Source organism: Erpetoichthys calabaricus, chromosome 1 (genome assembly GCF_900747795.2).
Source record: "Erpetoichthys calabaricus chromosome 1, fErpCal1.3, whole genome shotgun sequence".
Classification (NCBI taxonomy): Eukaryota; Metazoa; Chordata; class Cladistia; order Polypteriformes; family Polypteridae; genus Erpetoichthys; species Erpetoichthys calabaricus.
Window position 1 is genome coordinate 73,953,730 of NC_041394.2, and position 18,681 is coordinate 73,972,410.

General features: G+C 36.5%; 1 protein-coding gene across 1 annotated transcript in view; it reads left to right on the top strand.

Moving 5' to 3' along the window:
• Nucleotides 1–2,177: 2,177 nt before the first annotated feature.
• The window catches only part of LOC114652044 (tyrosine-protein kinase receptor TYRO3-like), a 73,260-nt gene continuing 56,756 nt past the window's right edge, over nt 2,178–18,681 (top strand). The window contains exon 1 of the mRNA XM_028802215.2: nt 2,178–2,558. Coding sequence (XP_028658048.2) covers nt 2,471–2,558 — 88 coding nt within the window. The 5' untranslated portion in view covers nt 2,178–2,470. The remainder of the gene's footprint in view (nt 2,559–18,681) is intronic.

Consider the following 18,681-nt stretch of genomic DNA (forward strand, 5'->3'; position numbering starts at 1 on the left):
AAGCATTTTCAGACAAGACCACAGTCCTCTTAACTCTCATTCGTGTGAATCCTTTTGTCAGACACACTTCCTGCACTCTCAGCTCTAATACATTTCAACGTTTTTCTCACTTTAAGTTCCCAATTAAAGAAGACGTATTATGTCCAAATCTTACTGAAGAATTTCATTACGAAGGGTTATCAACAAAAAAAATGAGTACAAGGCACAATCCTAGCACCGAGAAATGAGGAAGTCAAACGAATTAACACCGTTCAAAAATGTTGAACGGTTACACAGCAAATTGGTTGAATGCGTCTCAATAGACTATGCTGAAACAGTTGGTGGTGATCGTGCGGAAGATGAAAACAAAAACTTACAATATCCCAAAGAATATCTACAACCGTTAACAACATCCTATCTTACAATGCATGAATTACTGTAGAAAGAAGGATGTAACCAAGAATGGTAATGTAGTACTGTACATCTTCCACGGATAACATTAGACAACAAAGGAGATCTTGATATGCCATTCGTATTAAAACGCTAACAGTTTCCAGTCAGAATAGCTTTTACAAAAACAACAAATCTCAGAGCCAAACATTTGAAAAAGTCGTTTTATTTAATAGAGAGAAAGAAATGAAATTCAATCACGGGCAGTTATACATTGCGTTGATGCATATGTAACAATTCCCATGAAAATAAAAATATGTTTAAATTGTATATCCACATCCCCATACGCGAGCAGCAGAACCACAAAGAGGCTAGCAGATAGCGCAGGCAGAGGGGTTGGCGAGTGAAGCGAGCAGGGGGCAGAGCCCCTAGTTTAAAATGAATATTTTCTAATATCAGGGAATACAAAATTCCCACGTTTTCTCAGTGAGTGGAACAGCAGCATCAAGAATTGACATTGGGTTCAGAAGGAATGGAAAGCTAGAAAAAAAGTTGCAGCGTGGTACCAAAAATATCATCAGACCCAGCTTGGTGGATGCAGAGAAGGTGTTGCTACCACCTATTCAATATTACGCCTGGTGTATTGAAGCATATTGTCTAAGCCGTATCAAACGATGGAGCCTGTTTGATGTATTTGTGCCAAATGTTTCCTGTTTTGTCTGATACTAAATTGAAATAGGGCAATATTTGCCGGACCTAATATTAGGAAATTATTTATGATACAGAATTTGATGAACAGTCTGGAAGGCTTGGGTATCATACAAAGAAGTAATTTTTAAATTTTTAAGTAGCAATAAAGATCCAAATATTAAAAAAAATTGTGAAAAATGTATCACTTAAGTTTAAAGAAATGGGTTGCAACAAAGTTGATTTTTGGGATTCACATTTGGTATTTCTCCCTAAAAATCTTGGAGCGGTGAGTGAAGAGCAGGGTGAAAGATCCATCAGGATATCAAGGACATGGATAGGGCATACCAAGGCCAATGGGATGTCAGTCTGTTGCCAGATATCTGCTAGATGATTCATCAGAAAAAGTGTACACACGAGGGACCACCAAACAAGGTTTTGGACACAAAACAAACAAACTAATATATGACAAAAACTAGAGAGGTTTAATGTAATCCAGTGAATATGTATTGTTGTTTAGGGCACAGGAACGTTTACACATATAGACTAAATATTGTCATGTTAAATTGATACAGAGCAATATTACCTACATGAAATATCAGTGTAATTTGTTTGATTTAAATTTCTTTCAAATTGTATACATAAATGTGCCGTAATTGAAACGTTGTGTTGTGTTCATGAAACCAAATAATAGCTATTCACAATTTAAACAATTGTTGCAAGTTTAATTTAGCAAACCTGTGTAATACTCAGCCAAAACTAAATAGAGAGCGGTGTTGGTAAATGCGCGAATGATTTAGGCTTGTTGTTTTAAGGGTCGATACGATGATACAATCATGTGAGTCATAAGGCTGACTCCGTCATATAACAAATAGTCTATTTTTTTTTTTACAGTAATCGCTAAAATCGGTGTATACAATTTGAAAGTGGCGTAGGATTGGAGTTTGTTCCATCAGCATCCGACATAAGGGAAGGATCAGCACCGAAGGGCACTTCAGATTGAACATTTATATGTACTGTTAAAATGTTCAAATACTAAATACAGCCATCAAGCTAGCACACAATGATCGTCATTCTGCTATACAGGGCTTGTAGGGACATTTCAAAGGCTATGTTGCGCACTGGCCCGTTCAATTGTGCCTTACAATAATTTAAAGACAATACCTACCACTGAGCGTAAACGTTCTGAAGGCAGTGGCAGTCTTTTAGTGGGATTGCCTTTTATACGCCTTGTGACTACAACTGTATCCTCGTCCCGACAGTGGCGGGCGGGCACGTGCGCACACTCTGGCTGACGTCATCGGCGTGCTTTGGACTGCCCGCATTCGGCGAAGATGACTTGTTTTTTAAAATCTTGGTGGTGCTTTTTAACAGACGCAGAAGTAACAGCCACATTCGAATGTATCTTTAAACAATGGATCTTTACAGATTGACAGGGATTGTTGTGCAGTTTTGGCTGTTATGCCTACTGTGTGTCCGATGCCAGCCTCCAGCCATCGAGGGTAAGTTTTCTGGGACGGAAAGTATGGAAATAATTACAGAGCAGGTGCCGCGTGAGAAGTCTTCGTGGTATCAGGGCATCCAAAAAACAACATTCCAGGGCAGCATATCTGCGTGTGTGTGAAGCAACTGTGTGTTTGCATATCTGTCCTGTCGTTCAGTTCTGTCACTGTTAGACAGCGCCTGAAGTCAGATGAGTGGGACTGGAAGGCGCAGGGCATCGCCGGTTCAAAAACAACTGCTGGGTTACTCGGTTGAAGCCCTAAACAAATTTCTTCACCTCCTTAACTCTCCCCAATTGTGACGATATGTTTGTGCATAGCAGTGTTCTCCTTAAATATTTTGGCAGTGACCTAGGATAGAAATATAGTTGAACCATCCAAGTTTTTTAAACTAATTTGGCTACCACTTGGACACTGGAAAACTGTGGTAAAACTTACTGCTCTGTTATTCATTTAAAATGAAATATTGCATTAATTAGATTAGTATGTGTTCTTGTTTTTTATTGTGTATTGTGAGAGGAAAATCACTTACGACTAATATCCTAGTAGGTTCGTTTTTTTTTTGTTAAATTAGCCACAATCCTAAGTCATAAATGAGAATGGTTATAGTTTTCAGCAATTAATGTGGATTCATATTTACTTACAAAATGAACAACTTTCCTGTTCTCTAAAATTCTCCCAAGCCGCACTATTTGATAAACATTTGCATGTTGTCCCCGTGTCTGCGTGGGTTTCCTCCGGGCGCTCCGGTTTCCTCCCACAGTCCAAAGACATGCAGGTTAGGTGGATTGGTGATTCTAAATTGGCCCTAGTGTGTGCTTGGTGTGTGGGTGTGTTTGTGTGTGTCCTGCGGTGGGTTGGCACCCTGCCCCGGGATTGGTTCCTGCCTTGTGCCCTGTGTTGGCTGGGATTGGCTCCAGCAGACCCCCGTGACCCTGTGTTCGGATTCAGCGGGTTGGAAAATGGATGGATAGATAGATAGATAGATAGATAGATAGATAGATAGATAGATAGATAGATAGATAGATAGATAGATAGATAGATAGATAATTTATTAATCCCAAGGGGAAATTCACATACTCCAGCAGCAGCATATTGATAATAAACAAATATAACAGACAATAACTTTGTATAATGTCAACGTTTAACACCCCCGAGTGGAATTGAAGAGTCGCATAGTGTTGGGTAGGAACGATCACCTCAGTCTGTCAGTGGAGCAGGACAGAAACAAGCAAAACAAACAAAAACATATACTGTAGTTTTGTTCTTTATTGCACATTTTAGTTTTGAGTATTCTGATTGAAGATGGCAAGACTAAATTCACACTTAATGTATTTTATGAATTATTGTTTTTCATTAAGGCATACCTACTTAGGCTGGCTGGAAATATTTTTGTGTTGACTGGTGCAAAAAGTGACTTCTTTTTTTTTCTGTGTCCTCGTAACCACTGAACCTGCTACTTCATAGGGTCAAAATTAATGACATAATGTAGCGCTCTCAGCACATCTTCCCTTTGCCTAATATTCATAACACCCAATTTTGTGATTTGGTTAAACAGTGGCTATTCTCATTTCACTCATTTTCATCCCTTCTATTTGTTAACTCAAATCATATAATCAGATCCTTTCTCTTATTGCTGTCCTGCTCTTACACAACCTTTACTGGCTGCTGTCATTTTGATGCTGTTTTCATCCATTTTTGACTGTGCCGTTAATTTCCGTACATTTTGCGAGTAACATAGCATAATAATTCCTTGTATTTTATTTACTGCTGTCACTAATAGAACAACAGGTATTGCCACCTTTGAGAACAAGTATCACATTCTCTCATTTGGAATGTTTTAAGATGTTTTAAGCTTGCTTTAGTATTTTGCGCTATCTCTTTCTGACAGTTGATAGTTTAGAGTGGCATTGGTTAAAAAAAGAAGTGTTTCTCTGGACATAGGTGGCCATTGGGAGACCTCTATCATGCTGTGAAATGATTGCCTGTAAATTCTTTAGAAAATTGCATTGTAGCCTCTCCCAGACACATGAATACCATAAATCTTCCCTCTGAAGTCCCGTGAAGCACAATTTATTATGGAGTTAAATGCTGCCTTCCTCTCCCCTTTATGGTTAGAACAAACAAAAAGTAGACTAAGTTTCTCATCTTTACAAATATACTTTTTAACCATTTGCAAATCATTTGTACCTGCTTGAAGTGTGTTTGGGTTTTGGAGAAGATACATCTCAGATGTTTATATATTTTATCACATGTACTAGTTCTTTTTTGTGTAATTTGTTGAATTGTGTTGCAATAAGAAAAAATAGTTCAATGAAGGGCGGCATGGGGGCAAAGTGGTAGTGCTGCTGCCTCACAGTAAGGAGACCCAGGTTCGCTTCCCAGGTCCTCCCTGCATGGAGTTTGCATGTTCTCCCCGTGTCTGCGTGGGTTTCCTCCCACAGTCCAAAGACATGCAGGTTAGGCGGATTGGTGATTCTAAATTGGCCCTAGTGTGTGGGTGTGTGTCCTGTGGTGTGTTGGCACCCTGCCCAGGATTGGTTCCTGCCCTGTGTTGGCTGGGATTGGCTCCAGCGTGACCCTGTGTTCGGATTCAGCAGGTTGGAAAATGGATGGATGGATAGTTCAATGAAATACGTAAACACTACTCCATTCCAAACTTTTATTTCATATGAAATCAAACCCAACACCCCTCCTCACTTAGTCAAAGAGAATTTTGTTTCTCTAATTTTACATAAAATGAGGCATTCTTTTCCCATTACATAAAGGAGAGAATGTTAGGATTCTTCTAAATGAGTAAAATGAGATGAAGACTGAGCAATATAATGTGATTTTTTGTGCCATAATGTCATCCTGGTATAATTACAGATATTTGAAATTCTCTAACAGTACTAATCGTAAATCCAAAAGTATTTGACAATTAAGCAAAATGTTTTCCTGTATTACTGTAGAAATTTACCTGTACTTTAAAATAGATGCTTTTAGCAGCCCATTATACAGTTTTTCCTGCACATAGACAGCTGTTTCACTGATAAGCAGACTAAATAGTTGCCTTCAGACTTGTGTACCTGTGCCAATCCCCAAAGCAGGTGCCTTCTCAATGTGCTTCTTCCAATTGGAGGTGTCCCTCCTCAGCTGCTAACCATTGTGAGAATATGGCTTGAGTGCTCTTAAACAATATACCTTGACCAAATCAAACAATATAAAATCAATGGTAGCAAAAGTAGGCAATATATTTTAAAAGATTATTTTAAAGATACTCCCTGTAAAGACACAGAAGATGCTAGAGTCTTTTCAAGTCTGGGTGCATAGCTGTTTCAGATTTTTCTGATGACTCTTGTATCTTTCCAATTTCTTTGGGAATGTAGAAGTCTTGTCTGCGTGACACTTGTCTCCCTCCTGATCTTCTTTTCCCTATTTTTGTGCAGCATGCATTCCACTTAAAACAACCTTTCCTTGTGTAGATTTATTAATAATTAGACGAATAATCAGTAATCCAAATATTACTTAATATTGATATCAATTTTACATTGTATCAATATTTTTTCCCAGGCTGATGTTCCTTCAGATCCTAATTTATCTCAGGCAAATAGGTTCCAGAAATATGTAAAGCAACTTTTTTTTTAGTATTCTAAACGAACGTTGTAAAAGGTTTGAATAAATAAGGATACAGCAATTAAATGAATAAATAGTAGTCATTTAAGAAATGCAAATAATCCAGCATAAGAGTTTGTTTGAAATGGGATTTAGATTTCAGCAGTCTGTGGGTCAATATGGTTTGTCTGTGAATAGTTTAAATAAGCTTCATTTTAGAAAACATAAAAGCCTAAGTGTCCTGAGTGCTGGCTGTTTAATTACCTGTAGTTTTAATTTTATGAAATTCCATCTAAGATGGAAGAAATGTATAATTCATAGTTTAGATTTGGATTTTGTATTAATTATCTGCAGTCCAAGCTCCTATCTTAAAATTTTTTTAATGCATAGTTCATTATTGTGAGTTTGAACATTTATTAAAATAATCTTCCTATGGTGTATTTCTGGCACCACACATTTCCCTAGTATGATCTGACTGTAGGACATTTCCAAGATATACTGTAGGACATATTAAGGTGAACACTGGAACATATACATCTAACCCTCTGAAATAAGTTGATTGGGTCTAAAAATGCTGCCTGCATTATCATGGTTACCTGTCAGTATAGTTTATATTGCAGCTATTAATGGGAAAACGGGCACATTTCTTCTAATGTGAAATAATGAACGTAGCATGTTACTGGAACTTTATATCTGTGGCACAGTTGTTCAAAGGATACAAATTATTGTCAATCCAGAGATCTCTGAAAGTCTAGACACCAAGTGACTTTTATTCATTAAATGCTGTATAGGTTACCAATGGCTGGAATATGTGATTATCATACATGGGAGCAACTGACAGCAACATCTCAGGTATCCCTTATATTGGCACTGTAATATATTTTCAGCAAGCAAATATGCAATGTTGTTTGTTGACAAAATTTTCTAGTTTGTATGATCTAATAAGTGAGGACAGAAAAAATAATGAAATCTGTCATTATATGTGGGACACTTGCATTTCCAATTTAAAAAGTAACAATTTCAGTTTAAAAAATCTTCTAGTCTGTGTCAGGCGTAACATTAGCTAAGAAAATTAGTACTGTCCCTAAGGTTACACATCTTTTAAATCCAAACTACTACGTTTTTCAAGCAGTCCTGTTAGCCAAGCTATGCAACATCTTTGAACAAACTTAAAAATATTTTTGTATATTTTAGCAATGCATTCCATACATTTGGGCGGCACGGTGGCGCAGTGGTAGCGCTGTTGCCTCGCAGTTAGGAGACCCGGGTTCGCTTCCGGGTCCACCCTGCGTGGAGTTTGCATGTTCTCCCCGTGTCTGCGTGGGTTTCCTCCGGGCGCTCCGGTTTCCTCCCACAGTCCAAAGACATGCAGGTTAGGTGGATTGGTGATTCTAAATTGGCCCTTGTGTGTGCTTGGTGTGTGGGTGTGCTTGTGTGTGTCCTGCGGTGGGTTGGCACCCTGCCCGGGATTGGTTCCCTGCCTTGTGCCCTGTGTTGGCTGGGATTGGCTCCAGCAGACCCCCGTGACCCTGTGTTTGGATTCAGCGAGTTGGAAAATGGATGGATGGATTACATACATTTCAGCCACACTTGCTTACAAACAAGATGATAATAATTGAATTTAATTCAAATACATTTTTAAGGTGATACTTTTCTTTCTGGGGTTGTAATTTCTAAATTTATATTTTTATTTCTTTAAGAATGTACAGTTAACTGTCAGAATTTTATTTTTCTTTAAAATATAATTACCAATTTAATAAAATAACATAATAATATAAAAGCTGTAAAAAAAGAATAAAAACAGTGCTTTAATTATTCCTAATGAAGGGGTCAAAAGCAGATAACCTGCAACAGATAAGGTCTTTCACAAGTATACATGAGTTCACTAATGTGAAGCTTATTGTGTAAAAATTAATTTATTTTCCAGTTTGTGTATCCAGGTCATAGTCTCAGAAAGCTAGAGGTTATCCTTATAGTGGTGGTCACAAGGTGAGAACCAGTCCTGGGTGGTGTTCAGTGTCCAGTCAGTTACTGGGCACACTTGTGCACACACACACACACACACACACACACACACACACATTCGCCTGGGCCAAGTAAGAGTCACCAGTCAGCGTAACTTGCATGTTGTTGTTATAGTAATACAGATTTTTGAGTTGTGGTAGTAACTAAGAAAACCCATAAAGACAATGGGAGAACATTCAAACTCCACCGCCACATAGGCAGCACTCTGGCACTGATCTAAATCCAACAGCTTGGCTTTGTGAGGCAAGGAACAATAACCAAGGAGTCACAGTGTTATCTCCACAATGAACATGACCAGAAAAAAGATTCATTCAGAGACTGGGAAGCCTGTTACAAAACCCAGAATTTACATATAATGATGAAGGCACTATGAGTCATTGTAAAGTGTGTGCTGAGAAGGAGAAGATCAAGTGTAGATCTTAATGGCTTAGTAAGGTACAAAATTTAAGGAGATAAGTCAACATTTAAAGGGGGAGTAGCAGTCAGTATTTGATTTGTTGGCATTAACTTCATTTTAAAGTGTTCTATTTTCATGAAACATGTAGCTACCTTGCATGTACTTTACATGTTGAATTGGTTTTGTGCTTCAGAGAATTTAATTTTCCCTCAGTTTAAGCAATCACACACATTTATTAACAGATAAGTGTATCATAGTTCCTACAAGAGTAACTTGGACCCATGTACTGGTATAATATTTTATTTGGACTCCCTGATTATACAGGTAGTTTCATATCCTTATGTATTTCTAAAGGTACTGTTTTTTTACATACATTTTTTTATAAAAGCCAATGAACAGTTTCTTCGATTTCCTGCAGTTTTGTTTTACTTGCTCTGTAAAATTATTCAAAACACAATTTGAGGTCAAAATTTCTCCAAAGATTTTGTGGTAATGGTCAGATCAATTAACCTTAAAAAGGACAGTATTTTAATCATAGGGGGCACAAGTGTTTGGGTAGTGATAGCTTAACAATAAAGGAAGTATTCTTCAGAATTACTGCGGCCATTGTACACTTTGTATTTTTAAAACTATTAGGCTGTTTTGATGGGCCAGGAATTCCTGGAAAAATATATTAGAACCCATTCATTTTTCTCAAACCTAAATGGGTGTGTAAGCCTTTTGAATGTGATGCAAGGGTGTATACAGACACATTTAAACCAGTACAGTTAACCAACACTGACAGTATGAAGGAGTGATCATGCACAAACACAAAAGAACATTAAATGAGTTAGCTTTCACATATAGTTTAGAAGGGCCATCACCTGCCCTATAGGCAAGAGTATGGCCTTTTAGGCTAAAATATGTAGTGAATGTTTCTGCAGCAACACAAACAATGATAGGTTGGCTTTGCAGCCGGGGATGACTTTTTCACATGCAATAAAAACAAACCTAAACTTGGTGCAGTCAGTTCTGTTGTTGAGGATTAAGCCAAAGGCTCAAACATTGTGAAATGACAGCATTAACTGCTGTGATAGCATGTTGCTACAAATAGATCTAATTTGAAGTGTCTTCTGTAAAGGAACGGCATACATTTTACTACCATTATTTTAAAGTTTTTTCAGGGTTTTTACCTTTTTCATTAAAAATAAACAACTAAATAATTACATAGACGAGTAGATAAATGAGTTCAATAGTCATAACCCTCTGCATGTGTCTGTCATTAAAAGCATAGCTAATATCACAATTAAAACCTTATTATTGTCCTTCTACTAGTTGTGAAATAGCTCTTAAGCCAAGCAAAGGAAAAATATGAACCTCCCCACATTCCTGTGGTGTCCCTAGCTATTCAGCCTGCCAGTGGTTAATACCATTGCTTTCCTGTAGTGAAGCACCAGATACATTCTAAAGTAGAGATGCTTCACCAGATGGCAATTCTATTATCTGGGTCATAGATGTTTCCACAAAAACATCAGGCGAAGTTAATTTTTTTTAAAATAACTTGTTATTACCTCACAGAAGTCAATCAAAACAAGGTTAAAGACAAACAGCTGCCATGCAAAACATGTAACTAGTTAATATACAGCCGCACAGCATCAATATCTGTTTTATCTTTTTTTTCCCCTGCAGGAATACGTGCCCCACACTACCGCCGGTTTTTTTATAGTCTGAAAGCATGACTTTCTTCTGCTTCATCTTCTTTGTATGAAATACATTAATTTAAAGAGAGTAAGAACTATAAGTTCATTGCAAAATGATAGGAATACTTGGCTGTGGTAAGATTTAAAAGCAGATGAACAGTTTCTATTTGCTGAGATTAAAAACAATTAATACAACTTTAATTAACTAAGACTGTTTTATGTGTCTAAGCCATTGGTCATGCTAAAGGCCTAAAATTGTAGTCTGGATTAAGTGTTTTTTTATTTTTGATGAGTGTTAAAAATTGTAAGCTGAATTTTGAAATGAGATTTTGAAATAAGAATATCTCCATTTTCAACTTGTAAAATTCAATATAACAGCTTTAACACATAAATAGTGTGGTAGGTCAGAGATTCTATTACATATTGATAGAAATTAACAAATTATTAATTAGGACCAGATTCCTTTGCTGCAGATCTGTGAGTAAAATGCAAAAAAGTGTGTTGCTTCAAAAAATATGACATTTAATATTTACAAACAAATTTAAAGCTTAGCTGCTAAAAAATACAAAAGGTATACTTTTTAAAATCTACCACACAGCTGTTCTTGTCATCATCTCGCTTTGTGTAATATCTCCACAAGCCAGAGCATAATCTCTAAAGAAAATGACTGCTAGTTTGAGGTGAGTAGAAGCCAGAATCTAACATGTAATATGTTTGTTTGGAAGTTGCCTTTAACAGGTTATTATTGTTGATAAGTAATTGCAGCTAGCATATATCAAGGTGGCCAAGTGGTCCAGTTATTAATGCTGCTGTCTTCCAGATCATGGAAACTAGACCTGTGTATGTGTAAGCCTCTATCACCCACAGGTAAATTAATTGGATATCCTTAAATAGCTCAATTTGAGTGAATCTTTTGACATGCTCCTGCCATAGTTGGTTCCTGTAAATGTTTAAGCAGGTTCAAGTCTGTGTTTTTAACCATCATACTCATAAAGATCCTTTCTGCACTGGGGATTTTCCTCCAGTCTTTATACTGATATTGCATTTTATACAGTACATCAGGAAAACATTTCATGCTTGCAATAATTACTTACATACAAAGTTACACCATGGATTTGAGGATTAAAACTTGGTTTGCATAATCACCTGTGGGTTAACCTGAAAAGTAATTTAAAAAATCTATCAATTCAGATTTACATCTGTGCACAAAACATTTAACTTTGACTTGATTTCTCAATTTATGGCACCAACGATTCCAACTCTGCCTCCTCTATTTGTAATTAGACCTATATGTTTACTATGTTGACTGAAAGCATGCAAATTACAAGGCATTTCATTGCTGCCATTGTGAATCTTTACACTACTTTTTAGTATAATAACCTGTTAAGTTTTGAGTTTAAAGGCTGAAGCCATTGTGGCTTTTTATATTAATTTATTAAAGTAATTACAAACTTTGCATTAAACAAGAGACAAAAATAGGTTAATCTAATTAGTACATGTGAAATTGGAAATTCTAACACATAATATTACAATTTACAATAAGCAGTTATTGGGTTCCTGAAGGCAAAGTCAGTAAATTTTTACCGAATTGGACTTCAGAAACTTAATTATTGCTTCCAACTCCGAATCTGACTCTGACTTCACAGCCTTGACTAAAAGAGTACAAAAACGGAAAAAAATGAAATCCCACAGTTGGTTTCAATCCACATTCAAGTGAGGATTAGGAATTACTTCAGACAAAAAGCACCTCATCAATTATGTGGACATGACTTGGGATTAAAAACTTAATAAGATATAAAATATTATATAAAAAAACTATACTAAGCAACAGCTACTGCTGAAGGTGATAGTATAGATGGCCACTGCTATCATTAAGGCATATGTACAAATATGAGTAAAGTATAATTTGCAGACTTCTGATACACACATCCCAAGAAGTGGTGTGTGTATCAAATGAAAACTTTCTTGGATATCCTTTGCTGAATCATTTTTCTAGCTGCTGCCACATGATCAAAAAGTAACAAATAGATGAACATCACACACTCTTACAATGTACTTACAGTGGATTCAGAAAGTATTCAGATCCCTTCGTTTTCTTCACACTTTATTGTGTTGTAGATTTCATTTTAAATGTACAAACTGCAATTTTTACCCATCAGTTTACCCTCAAAAATCCTTATAGAAAAAGTGAAAAAGGTTTGGAAATTTATTTAAAGTCAAAAATTGAAATCTCTCATTTATATAAGTATTCAGATCCCTGCTGTGCTACTCTGAATTGTGGTCAGATGAATCCTATGTGCTTTAATTATCTTTGAGATGTGCTAAACCTAACTAGGGGGTAAATGTTAACATTTAACATTATACACAGTTATTGTCTGTTTTTTACCTGCATTATTATCAATCTTTAATTTAATATTGTTTATTGTATAAGTATGCTGCTGCTGGAGAATGTGAATTTCCCCTTGGGATTAATAAAGTATCTATCTATCTATCTATCTATCTATCTATCTATCTATCTATCTATCTATCTATCTATCTATCTATCTATCTATCTATCTATCTATCTATCTATCTATCTATCTATCTAAACCTTGATTGGAATCGACTTATGGATTGAACTGATTGGACATCATTTAGAAAGGCACACACCTGTGTATACAAGGTCCCATAATCCAGACTGCATGTCAGGACAAAAACCAAGCCATGACATCTAAGGAACTCTCTGTAGACTTCTGCAATAAAATTGTGCTGAGACATAAATCAGGACAATATAGAGGACCATTCCTAAAAGTTTGAGTGTCCCCATGAGCACAGTGGCCTAAATAATTGTGAACTGGAAGAAGTTTGGAACCACCAGAGTTCTTCCTAGACTTGGCTAATGTGCCAAACCTAGAAACCGGGTAAGAAGAGCCTTAGTCAGGGAAGTGACCAAGAATCCAATGGCCACACCAGTGGAGCTTCTCACTAATAGAAGTCCTCTCCTGAGATTGAAAAACTTTCTGGAAGGCTAACCATCTCAGCAGCTTTCTGTCAACCAGGCACTTATGGTAGAGTGGCTACACAAAAGCCATTGTTCAGTAAAAAGCATATGATGACATTTAGAGGGCTCTGAGAACATGAGGAAATAGATTCTCTGGTCTGATGAGACAGCAATTGAACTGTAGTAAAGCATACTGGGAACATCATGCTATAGAGGTGCTTCTCAGCAGCAGGTACAGGGAGACTGGTCAGAATTGAGGAAAGGATGAATGCAACCAAATATGGAGGGTTTCTTGAAGAAACCTCCTCAGAGTGCACCAGCCTCAGACTGGGGTGACAGTTCATCTGTCAGTGTGGCGTTGACGTGAAGCATATAGCCAAGACAATGCAAGTGGCTTCAGGACAAGTATGTCACTGTCCTAAAATGACTCAGTCCAAGCCCAGACTTAAAACCCATAAAACATCAGTGGTGAGACCTGAAAATAGCAGCTTTGCAGACACTTCTCATCCAATCTAATGGCAATTCAGAGGATCTGCCAGAAAGAATGGGATAAAATGCCCAAATCAAGGTATGAAAAGCTTGCAGAGACTGCCCAAGAAGGCTCAAAACTGTAATTGCAGCCAATTGGGCTGCTACAAAGTACCAAATTTAAGGTCTGAATACTTATATGAATAAGAGATTTCAGTTTTTGATTTTTAATAAATTAACAAATCTTTCAGAAAACAGGTTTTCACTTTGTCATTATAAGTTATTGAGTGTAAATTGATGGGCAAAATTGGCAGGTTTATCTATTTAAATAGGTATACAGGAGTTTCATTTGTTTATCCATAAACAAATGTATGTGGCAGGATATTAGGGCTTTATCTAGATTAATCTGTCCTACTCAAAAACTGGATGTGATTCTGTGTTTTAAATGCATATTTTAATTAAGATCAGCATTTTGAGCAATATGCTAGTTAATAAAGGATGCTACAGGTGTCATTCATCCAATGCCAAGCTTAATTTGTATAAATATACAAAGGCTTCTGGGGTAGGTCACTTTTGAGGTGATTGGTGAGAGTATGTAGAATGAGTAGTCATTACATCAAACACAAAATAATGAACAGACAATTTAGGGCAGCACAAAAAAGACATTTAGAGAACAAGAAGTGTACTGTTGGCTATTGAATCAGGGACTAATGTGAAAGCAATGGAGAGCATGAGAAAGAAGGCAATGGGCTGACAGATCACACTGCTGCTTGAGAAATAAAATATAAAGAACACAAAAACTACTGACAAATTAACTCAGAAATCCCTTTCTGAATAAATATTGTTTAAATGTGGTTTTGGTAAGTACTGTCTTGACAGAAAGTAGTTACAAGCCCATGTTATCTCTCTTCAAAAACTACCATTAAGTTGTTATTTGTGTCCAAGAGAAAGCAGACATAAAGCTTTTACAAAGATTACAGAAATATAACGTCATATTTGCTTAATCTATTTCCTATCCATTAGCCTACTCTGGTGCATTGGGCAGGAACTTACCCTGGAAGGGGCTATAAGTATATTGCAGGGCTCACTTATATACACACCCACAAGGGACTCAATTTAGAATCTATGAGGCAAGTTATTAATTTGTGGTTCAAATGCCAAGGAAGAACCAAATATAACTCCAAGTTTCTAACTAGAACAGAAGCCTGGAAAGTGGTAACATTAGTTTTTACTGTTAAGTGACCCAAATTAGACAGTAAAAAGCAACATTTTGGCTTTATTTATGTTGAATCTCAAGAAATTAGACATTAATGATTTTTTGATATCATCCTTGATAATTTTCACACATGATTTTTAGATCTAATCATAGTACTGAAACCACCCTAAATAATCATTTGCCAAATAAAATATTATACATGCCAACAGCATCTCTTTTTTTGTCCTGTTAGATCTGGGTGCAGTTCTTGATACCATAATCCATGAGATTCTCATTATTTGCCTTAAACAATGGATTCGACTTTCTGACAATGCACTATAATGCTTTAAATTGTATATATCAGGTAAAAAATATTCTGTATGTTATGGAGACTCAATGTCAGTAATTCATAATATAGGATTGGAAACTTAACACACAGTACTTGGGCTAGGATTCAAATTAACTTTAATGGAGTGCTGAGGAAATAACATTGCCTACTGTTAAAATATTCTTTAGAAATGTAATGTTTTCTTAGTATTTTTGAACTAATGGTGTCTATGAAGATTTTTATGATGCAAAATAGATTTTAGATGTAATTCTTCTGGGAAAAGTATACACACAAAATCTTTCTTAATTATACAGTAAATATGAAATGACTCATAGAATGTTAATGTTAACAGGAAAGTTGATTTCTGCTTATCTGCTATAATGTGAAAATTTCCATGTGACACAACACTTTTAGTTTCACAGTTGTTTTCAAAACAAACCATAAGAATAATGTAGTAAGGGAAAATAGTTTATTATATTACAGGTTTTAATATAAAAGATACATACTGCACCCTTTAAATGATCAATGGTGAATGAAACATAATTCTCGTCTTCTCAAACCCCTTTTCTTGTTGAGGATCATGACAGTAGCAGGCTAAGCAGGTCAACCTAGATTTCTCTGCTCCCAGCTACACATTCCAGCTGTTCCTGGGGAAATCGCAGGCCTTCTCAAGCAGCTGAAAGATATAATCACTTCAACGTGTCCTAAGTATTCTGCAGGGACACCTCCCAGTGTAATGTGCCCAGAGCAGCCTGATTTTTATTACCTCTTTAATTTAACATACACACATTTCTCCTTCTTAGCACTTAGTTTAAAATACCTTTTTTAAGCACATTTAAAGTTAAATAAACAAATACAACCCACAGGAGTCAAGAATTCAAAGACACGTACAACCTCTTTAGAACAATATTGCTAAGTTATCAACACTCACAACTTTACTGGCAACAGTAATTATAAAAAGAATACAATTACATCATATTACATGATGGCTTGTGAGAAGATCATATTTTAATTCTTTAATTTTTTTGTGCCTATATGTTCAGGACATGGTACACCAAAGTGTATTCATTATAATTAATTGAAAGTAAATATTAAATGCATCTTTTACATATCCATCCATCCATCCATCCATCCATCCATTATCCAACCTGCTATATCCTAACTACAGGGTCACGGGGTTCTGCTGGAGCCAATCCCAGGGCACAAGGCAGGAAACAAACCCTGGGCAGGGCGCCAGCCCACCACAGGGCACACGCACACACACCAAGGACAATTTAGGATCGCCAATGCACTTAACCTGCATGTCTTTGGACTTGTGGGAGGAAACCGGAACACCCAGAGGAAACCCATGTAGACATGGGGAGAACATGCAAACCCCATGCAGGGAGGACCTGGGAAGCGAACCCAGGTCTCCTAACTGCGAGGCAGCAGCGCTACCACTGCACCAACATGCCCCCTTCTGTTACATATATATGATGAAATTTATTTTTTTATTAGTAGGCCATCTGAAGAGTATTAAAAATGATTTTGAGATTTGTGTTTTTGTGGATTACAGCCACACATGCTGCCTCCTCAGCATTAACCCAATCATAAGAAAACATAATTAGTAAAGACACTTTCTAAGTCATATTCATGACAGACACATGGACTTTTGAATATGAATATTATGTCTGCTGTGGGACAGCAAACTATAGCTATAGGTATATCATTTATAGTCAAGTCAATTTGCCTATTCTGTCAGTATGATTACGAGAAAAAAAGATGTTCAGCAAAAAACTCTTAGCATCTGAAATAATTATCCATTATATGCAAGGTAAGAAACTAATTTTTGTTTAAATCCCTACATTATGACTTTAAAGTAGCAGTTCGGCATCAAGGTATAGCTACTGTTTTCTGTGCAAATTTCTAAATGTTTTTGATTAAGCCTTAATTATTAGCATAGCATACACTGAACTACTGCTGCATTAATTTGCACATAGAAAAATAGGTAAAAAGTAATTGCATATTGATAAAAATTAACATCATCAGCTGTGCCACAACTATTCCATCCAACCATCCCGCTATATCCTAACACAGGGTCACGGGGTTCTGATGGAGCCAATCCCAGCCAACACAGGGTGCAAGGCAGGAACAAATCCCGGGCAGGGCGCCAGCCCATTGAAGAACACACACACACTTACACACCAAGCACACACTAGGGACAATTTAGGATCACCAATGCACCTAACCTGCATGTCTTTGGACTGTGGGAGGAAACTGGAGCATCTGGAGGAAACCCACACAGACATGGGGAGAACATGCAAACTCCATGCAGGGAGGACCCAGGAAGTGAACCCTGGTCTCCTAACTGCGAGGCAGCAGCACTACCTCTGTGCCACCATGCCGCGCCGCCACTGTCACCACAATTATTGTGCTTCTAATTTAATTTTTCACCTATTACTCTTTTCACCTTTGTTGAATTGATTACCTTGGTCTTCTTTAGGTGGTTTCTTCATGTAAATATGCCCAAATGCATGAAAGGTTATATAATTTTGTAAAAGGAATAGTCACTATATTTTCTGGCACTGAAAAGGTTTGCTTCTTTTGATTTACATCTGTCCGATGTGAATCTGTTTTGAACGTATTATAAAGCAGCTAAAAAAATGAATCAAGTTAAGTACCAATTAAGTACATAAAATTATGAGCAATGTCTAAATACTATATAGTCTTTTCATGTATCATTTTTCCTCTGTTTAACAATTTTTAATGAAAAATGTTTTTGACAAACATCATAATTAGTTTTCTTCTTTCTCAGTTATGTCTGTCTCTATTATCAGATTCATAGCTTAGTCTACAATAAACATTCAACTTACAACCTCTTTCTATGTACTACACAGGCTCCACAGTAGCTCCCAAAAATACATAGTGCCAAATCTGTATTTCATTTATTTTGCATTTTTACGTTTGGAGTACCTTTCTGTCAATTGTGACAATATTTTGCATTAACAGCGAAGATGTTAAAGCCATATATTGATCAGCATCAACTGTTGGGCTCTGCTTGTATACATTCTACAGTATGGCAGAATGCAGAATGATGACATTTTCTCAGTAGCTAAACAAATATGAGATCTGATTTTGTTCCAGCATACATGTGAGAATGTTCATATATATTGATATTAAAATGTTATGGAAGTGAAATCTGTGCCAATTATTGCTTCATAGATAATGCCAATGGAATTTGTGAAGGAAGGTTTTATTTCTTCTCAGAATTTCAGCTTATATACTTTATTTACCATTTTCTTGTGTATGCAGCCTATCATTTCAGATTGTACACCAGAAAATCTACTTGTATAAAATTCTAAACCTTATTAGTTTTCAGTTCTTTCAAAAAACAAAGCATAACCCCAGTGATAGGAAAACAAGTTTCAAACATTTTAGTATAATGCTAGAAGCTTTCCCTGAAGTTGATGCAGGTAAA